Source organism: Anas acuta, chromosome 2 (genome assembly GCF_963932015.1).
Source record: "Anas acuta chromosome 2, bAnaAcu1.1, whole genome shotgun sequence".
Classification (NCBI taxonomy): domain Eukaryota; kingdom Metazoa; phylum Chordata; class Aves; order Anseriformes; family Anatidae; genus Anas; species Anas acuta.
The window spans coordinates 129,134,801-129,142,772 of NC_088980.1; the positions used below are offsets into that span (position 1 = coordinate 129,134,801).

The 7,972-nt window shown below is 39.6% G+C and overlaps 1 protein-coding gene across 1 annotated transcript; it reads right to left on the reverse strand.

Annotated features, from left to right (window-relative positions):
* Positions 1-385: 385 nt before the first annotated feature.
* On the reverse strand, positions 386-4,660 carry LOC137851237 (myelin P2 protein). The gene is made up of 4 exons (XM_068672172.1): positions 4,494-4,660; positions 2,598-2,770; positions 2,233-2,334; positions 386-653 (listed from the first exon to the last, which is right to left on the reverse strand). Exons 1-4 carry the CDS (start codon positions 4,564-4,566, stop codon positions 603-605), a joined length of 399 nt encoding a protein of 132 aa, XP_068528273.1. The 5' UTR covers positions 4,567-4,660; the 3' UTR covers positions 386-602.
* Between the last annotated feature and the right edge of the window lie 3,312 nt (positions 4,661-7,972).

The following is a 7,972-nucleotide window of genomic DNA, read 5'->3' on the forward strand; positions in this document are numbered from 1 at the left end:
TGAAATAGCTGTTTTCTTCCAAGTAATGCCAGATACAAAAAAGTGATGCCAAAAGGAGTATAAGCATTTTGGGATGAGAGTAAAACAAAGCTGCAGTAAAAGGATTAGGTTGAATCAATAAATCATCCTGCAAGTCAAAAACTGTTGTGGTAAAGATGATTTTCCCTGTAGGAACTATTCATCAATAAAATCATTTACAGGAAAGTAGTACTGTAGCTATGAGATGAGAAATTTTACACATACCAAGGAAGCAGTGTTAGCCCTCACCCAGAGGCAGATCGGTTGTATTTTAGTATTTTACGCATGAATGCTCCGACCACTTACGCAGACAGGAACAAGAGAAAAGATGGGCATCATCCAAGAAAGAAAAATCATTCATGTGCAGACAAACACTCAATTTCTTGTGTTGAGAAGCTTTTATTGAGTCACGACAATACTTTGGATTAGTCACACTATGGCTCTGGAATATCAAATTATAATGCAGTCATTTTCCCAATAAAAGTAAATAAGAAAATAAAGAAGCACAGTGCATGAGGCTTTGGTCACTGAACTAAGGTGAGTTTTAAGAGCCAGTCCCAGTCCGGTGCAGGGGGGGAGTTTCTTCACACTCTTTGGTAGACTCTAGTGCAGACAACCCCTTTCATGGCACACTCCTAAGGCACAAAAGAGAAGATTAACATAAGGCTCTCACTGGCAGACGGTGTGTCTGTTGCAGTATTTCTGTGGTCAGTGAAAATCCAGATGTCACATTTTAAATCTCTGTATTATTTTTAGGGCCAACAGCAAAGGCATAGTTATGTTGCAATAAGAGTGGTTTCTGTTTTAACAGCATCATACTTAATTAAGCATCATACAATGACAAATAGATTGCAAAATTAGGCTCAGCTTCCAGAAACAAATTTACCTTCCTTATTATTACTGGTTTGAGAGAAACGTCAGCACTGCCTAGTGTATCATTCCATGGCTCATGAACACTTTCAATTTTACAAACATATTTTTTTGTGGAAGTAGAAGCAGCCTCTGTAGTTCAGAGGTCAGGCTTCTGGCCTACAAAACTTTGCACTCTTGAGTCACAAGATGTTTCTCCTGACCTTCTCACCCTGGTGGTTCTCAGCGGTTCCCTGTTACTCACAGCCACCAGGCAAGTGCGACAGAGGTGACAGGACGTGAGACAGACATCATTGGCCTGCAGAAAACGAGGCCTCCTCCACAGTCCTAGCTTAGACCAGAGGCAGGGCTCAGGGCACTGGTAGTAAAGGGACCCAACCTCTGCTCAATACTTTAAAGATGTTTACATACTTGGAAAAATGGACACAGAAATGCAGCCACAATAAGATGTGAAGGCAAGTAACTCTTCCCAGTGTAAGAAAGCTTAAAATAAAATGCAGTCTGAACAAGCTAGCATGTAAAGGCATAGTGCTGCTGTTAGGGAATAAATTGCCCAATCTAGTTTAGGTCCACTCTTTAAAAACTTAAACGAACAAAGCAATTCTTTTCATTCAGAAGTGAAATCTTAATTCCCTAAAATGTATTATGACACTGGCTTGGCTCCCCTGTGGCTTTTACGTGGCTGCTACAGAAAGGTAGGTTAAATAGAGAGTGAAGAAAGTCACTGCTCCACAGCCTCCATGAAGGACCTGGTCCTCTCAATGCTGAAGGCCCTTCAGAGAAGTCATTAGGACCTGCTGGCCCCGCTGCATGTCAACATTACCGGCAGGATTAGGCATAGAGGTCTGACTTTCATGCAATTAAACCTCCAGTACCTACTGAGCTGGGTGTGCTCACACCAAAAAAAGCAAACAGAAGTGTGAACCGACTGGCACTAGTGAAAATAAATGTATGAAAAGGTGTGAAATCATTTTTCTAAGGCAGACAGGCTTTGTTCTGAAGATGGAAGAAAAAGAGACAGCACAGGGACAGAAGTATCTAGCTTGCAAAATTATTTTTTACATTTTACAGGTTTCTGCTCTTTGAACGCCACATTTGTTTTAAGAATAATCTTGAGATCAGTAAATATGATCTCAACTCATGGCAGCGCTTCCAATATAATCACTTTAATGACAATTTGCTGTTATGGGACAATATTTATTTCCTTCCAGCTTCTTTCCCTTTTTTCTCCATCCTTATTTCTCTCATAAGCCAAAATTGATAGTCTGCTTAAACAGAAGCAAACTGAAGACTCCATTCTTCTGCCATCCAGCACTGTACAAGGAGCAAGAGCCTGGTACTTACCACCACCATTTTCCCATCAACCAGTCTTCTCTTTATTGTAGTTTCTTTGCCGTTCCACTTCTGCACTTGCACCAATGACCCTTTCTCCAAGGTTACAACACTCTATAAAGGCCAAGAGAAAAGTTTCAAACTGTAGTCCAAGCTTTGCAGGTAAGAGTAGCAATACACTTTATGTTCAGCAAGATCCATGTTCTCTGCTAACAATAAACTTCTTACCATTGGTGTCAGCACCATACTATTTCTTCTTTCATTACTTTTCTTGAATAGCTTGGAAGTTTCTTAGTGCACTAATAGAGTAGGAAAAAACTCCTCCTGGCTCTCTTCCAGGATATCAGAATCACTCAGAGATCATCAGCCCCCCTTACCTTAACTTTCCGGTCATCTGCTGTCGTTTCATCAAACTGCTGGCCCAGTTTGAAGGAGATCTCTGTATTTTTGAAGGTGCTTTCAGTTCTGATGTTTACTATGTCCCCTTTCATACTGATGATCACATCAGGCTTTGCCAAGCTACCTAGTTTTCGTGTAGCTAAGCCCACTCCTAGAAATCAGAAATATAATTTCCATTACTTTCAATACTTAAAGAGGTCTTATAAAAAAGGATGGAGAAGGACTCTTTACTCAGGTAGATAATGATAGGACAAGGGGGAATGGTCTTAAACTAAAAGAGAATAGACTTAGACTAGACATTACAAGTCAATTCTTCACTGTAAGGTTAGAGAGGCACTGATACAGGTTGCCCAGAGAAATTGTGAATGCCCCATCCCTGCTGGTGTTCAAGGGGCCTTGGCCAACCTGATCCAGTGGATGACATCCCTGTCTATTGCAGGAGGGTTGAAGTTAGATGACCTTAGAGGTCCCTTCCAACCTAAGCCATTCTATGATTCTATGATTCTACATTATAGAAAGCTAGAAACCCACTATCCTTTCATAAAACTTCAGTGGAAAAATGAGGAACACTTTCTTCCTGGATACTATAATGCCTGCTTCGGGTGGCACACTGATTTTTCATACGAGGAAGCGCTGTGTTCAGAGGCAGCCCCAGTTGATAGTGTGCACCTCCAGTAAGAAATAAAGATGTACATTAGCGTATCTCAGAAACTAGTGTACATTTAGATAAGAAGAAACATAGGAGTTTACTAATGTGCATGTGCTTTTATAGAGATAGAATGGGTAGAAGAAAGAAAAAGGGACTGTTTCTCATAAAATCTTGATGAATTCCTTTTAAAATAAAAATTATTGAATAATATGAGAACCTGAACTTTTCTTAACCAGATGCATGGAAGAAACTGAATTCTGAACTGCCAATATGCTTTATTTATGAAAGCATCAAATACACTGGACAATTCCTAGGTTGCTACTAAGACCCCTTAAGGATCTTAACATTTAAACCTCAGTGAAAAAGACAAGTAAACTTTTAAGTAACGATTTATTGCTGTTTTATAAAAATGGAAAGGAGATAGCTATGGTTAGTTCACTTGTTAATGTTGTGCTATGCTCAAATTAAAACATCCATATCAAAGGAGATAATGTTATCAGTAAATTATAATACTATCTGCAGTAATTATTCAATGTTGAAACATTTCTGTTCAGGTCTTCAGAAAAATGTCTGTAGCTGGACTTGCATCCCACTTTTACTCTGGTTAATTAATTAACTGAAGTTCTTTTGTTACTCAGTTTAACATTTCAAATAAGGGGAATTAGTGTCTCAGTGGATCATTTATACAGCAAAAGAAATGCTCTAACTGACTGTCTGTGCACTTGCTATACAGGAATGAAGCCAGCATTAGAATAAAACACAATGCCTAATTTGTTACATTTCTGGCATTCCTCAGTAACAGATAGATTCATTCATAGGATTTAGACCTCTGAAACCAAAGTGTCATGAGACATCAGCTCCATTATATATTGTAAATTATCTCAAGTCATGAGTTTAACAGTGCAATGAAGAGAAACATAAAACAATGCTGCATCTCCTTAGATCCTTCACATTACAGACAAACAGAATAGATTAGGTCAGTTCAGTTAGACAGAGATGAATTTATAACGGTAATTCAGCACCTGCCTTTTTTTTTTTTTTTCTCTCCCGTTTTAGTAAATGCTAAAGTACATAAATGAAAGTATGCTAGAAAAATAATTAAAATGCCTATGCAGCCAGGAAGAAGACAGCATGCATGAGAAAAGCGTAAGACGAAGAACAGACATTCCCAAATGAAATTTATTAAATAAAATCAAATTAAAAAGTAGAATGCAACATCTCTCACCTAGTTCTTTCATATAGTCATCAAAATTTTCACTGGAGACAAGTTTCCAGGTTCCCACAAATCGGTTACACATCGTGTTGGCTTCGTGAGGCAGTGGTCCTGGAGAGAAAGGCAGCGGCCACAGAAGCTCTTGGTGGGAGTCAGAGAGATTGTGTGCCCGGCTCAGACCTCATTTGCCTCCTTTTAAAGATGCCCGGTCCCTGTAATGGTCAGGATGGGCCAATAGGAGAGGCAGGGCCAGGGAAGACAATGTGCACCTTGTCCAAGGCAGTCGTGTCAGTACCAAGGCTCCGGGTGACGCCTGCTTTGGCTTCCTCCACTGAATAGATCAGGACAGTGAGGTGCACATGCGGAAGGGGATGTGAGGCTATCACTGCAGCCATCGAGTAGTCTGGGGACTGCAGGGGGGCTGGAGCCACATGGAGATGCCAAGCACAAGAGTACTGTATCCCCATGAAATCCAACTCTGACTGTCCTCCCAATGCCATTCTGCTGCTATCACCTTTACTACTGCCATCACCTCTATGACAGGTAAATCACAACCACATGGATTTAGGGTAAGAGTTGTTGAGAACCTGCTATATACATTTTTTTTTTCTTGTTTTATGACTCATCACGGAAAGGATCTGTGTGTTTTATCCTTTTCAGACAGAATGGGATGCATCTGTCCTGTTTTCTGCCTTTGCATGAGAGCAAAGATCCCAAACTGTTGGTTGTTCCCTGAGTATACCCTAGAAGGCACCACAAAGAGAAGAAGCAGCCAGGCTTCACTGTCTCCCTTCTTCCACAAATAAAGGCAAGTTCAGAAGATCGGTGCATTCATGGAGCTCAGCTCTATAGGGTTTATCCTTAGCTCAAAGCCAATTGGTGAGAGGTGAGCAGTCTTACTGGCTTGGGAAGAAGGCATATACTATTCTCTTCTTGCCTCTCTGCACTTGCATAGTTAGTTTTTGTAGAGTTAAATGAAGATTTAAGCCAGTGCAGTCTTGGCCTTGTATTCAAATGTTTCTTACTGTCATGAGATTTCTTCAGGTTTCCTTGCTGTCATGAAGGGTGATGGTGACTTCTGTGCCATGTGAAGCAGAGAGGGATGCTCAGGCCAAACACCTTCTGCCTTCAGATGAGGAGACAAAAAATCTGCCTCCTAAATGTCTTCTTCCAGTGGTGTTATTGCATGGATTAGAATGGGTCTGTGTGCCTCTGCTATTACATTTATTATCTAAACTTTCACAGAATCACAGGTCTGGGAAACCTGTGCCAGTAAAGAAGTGCTTCCAGATGTTCAGAGAGAAGATTTCAGTTTTTGACCATTGCTTCTTGTACTTTCCCTGGGCGCCACTGAAAAGAACTTGGCTCTGTCTTCTTTGCACCCTCCCTTCAGGTACCTATATCCAATGATAAGAGCCCCCAGAGCCTTCCCTTCTTCAGACTGAACGATCCTAGCTCTCGTACCCTATCATCATAGGAGAGGTGCTCCAGACCCTTCATCACCTTAATAATCCTTCATTGGAGTCTCTCTATGTTGTGGTTTAACCCAGCCAGCAGCTAAACACCACACAGCCGTTCACTCACCCTCCCCCCTCCCTCTCTGGGATGGGGGAGAGAAATGGGAAAGTGAAGCCCTAGTACTGAGGAGACCAGCACTGGATCCAGCACTCCAGATGTGGCTTCACTAATGCCGACCAGAGGGAAAGGATCACCTCCCTCAACTTGCTGGCAATATGCCTCTTAATGCAGCCCAGAATACCATTAGCACTCTTAGCAGAAAGGATGCTCCTGGCTCATGTTCAACTCCACAAGGAACCCTGAAGCTTTTTCTGAAACACTGAGTTGAAAAGGTTTTTTTTTGTTTGTCTTTGTTTTGTTTTGTTTTGTTTTGTTTTGTTTTTTCAACGTACATTTAGAACTGTTGTCTTGTAGTTAGTGAAAACCAGTCACAAAGGACAAATCCATAAACCATGTGTACAATTGACAGGCAAGAATTGTAAGCATTGTAATTCAAGACACCTCAAAGTATATGAAACTATTGTAAGACCACATCAAGTGTAATACTGTCCCCCTGTCTAAACCACCTTCACTATTACTTGCTGTGATAGGATTGTGAAAGTGAAAGGATTAAACAGCTTCTTTCCTATTTGTATGAACAATAGTTCACTAACAGTTCAATAAAAAATGTCTTTTTGTCATGAATAAACTTTCTGAGCTGGGGCCATGTATGGGCACTTCTCAGGTCTTTATTGCAAAGAAAGGAGTGAAAGAGTGAAATGGAGCTGATGCTGGGACAAGATAGGTAAGGTTTGGATCTTGTATTGAAAGCTGTCATATGTAGGAAGGAGAACATGCTTAAACAGGAAAATGGTACAACTTGAGTAGGGAAAATAATGTAATCTCTGGATTATTCTGTGACTGTGTGGAAAAGTCTTAAATTATAAATGTTGTTTGTATATGCAAAATGTTTTTATTCCATCAGTCATAAGATGAACAAGGGTAAGTTGACCAGAACTTCCTATTACTGCTCAGATCTAATTACAGTTCAGTGTAAGGGTATAAAGTCCAGAGTGATTAAAAATGAAAATAAAAAAAAATAAATAGGAAATAATTATTATTTTCTCCTGCACAGTAGGAAGCAGATGCTGTGTCTCTAAAATGCAAATAAATGTCAATTTGTGAAGGTGTTGTCCAAACAATGTTCTTCTAAAGCAGAGATGCATTATATTATATTTAGTGTAAAGAATAGCTAGGTCTTTTATCCAATCTCTGGAAATGAGAAAACTCCTTCTAAATGAAACTATCCATTATTTCTCAAGGAATAATAGGAAAATATTCAACCGTTGCTCCTCAGGCATTCTTTGTTCTTTCATTTAATTGTCTTTTCCACATAAAGGCACTTTAGCAAGACAAGGCTGGTGCCTTTGGGAAATAAAAGATGATTGGGACATTGTAAAACCAGGCTCAAAGAAATTCAAGAAGAGCAAATCAGTCAGAATAGAACAGCTATACTGCAGTACCAGTAGCCTTAAGAACAAAAGTGACAGAGAATTATTTATACAGACAAAAACCCCAGTCTTAAGCAGTCTCAAACAATGTTGACATTGCTACCATCTATCTCTTTGTCACTAAGAAAAATCATCACTTTCATTTAAAGGACTTACAATCTAGAAAGAAGAGCAGGGAATTAGTTCTTCAGTAGAAATAATAACTATGGAAAGCAATCTTTTCAAGTGTAAAGAAAAAAAGTGGCAAGGATTGTGTGTACATGTGATGAGACGGAGCTTTGAATCTCCCTTTTTTTTCTTGTGGTTCGAATAAAACAGGATTTGAAATCAATACACTTGGAGATTGTGAAGCAGAACTAGAGATAAGGGTAAAAACCAATAAAAATAGAGAGATAAGAACATAAGGAGAATTTTAAAAGAAACAAAAAATAATTTACAAAAAGTAAATTTATGTTAACTTCATTAAATGAAATATGATAGGGG

What these genes read in the sequence shown, in the direction of transcription:
- LOC137851237 (XM_068672172.1), bottom strand. Translation starts at nt 4,566, where the DNA reads ATGTGTAACCGATTTGTGGGAACCTGGAAACTTGTCTCCAGTGAAAAT. An exon ending in TGACTATATGAAAGAACTAG is followed by an intron (nt 2,771 to 4,493) that starts GTGAGAGATGTT and finishes TCTGATTTCTAG; the next exon opens with GAGTGGGCTTAGCTACACGA. An exon ending in CAGATGACCGGAAAGTTAAG is followed by an intron (nt 2,335 to 2,597) that starts GTAAGGGGGGCT and finishes TGGCCTTTATAG; the next exon opens with AGTGTTGTAACCTTGGAGAA.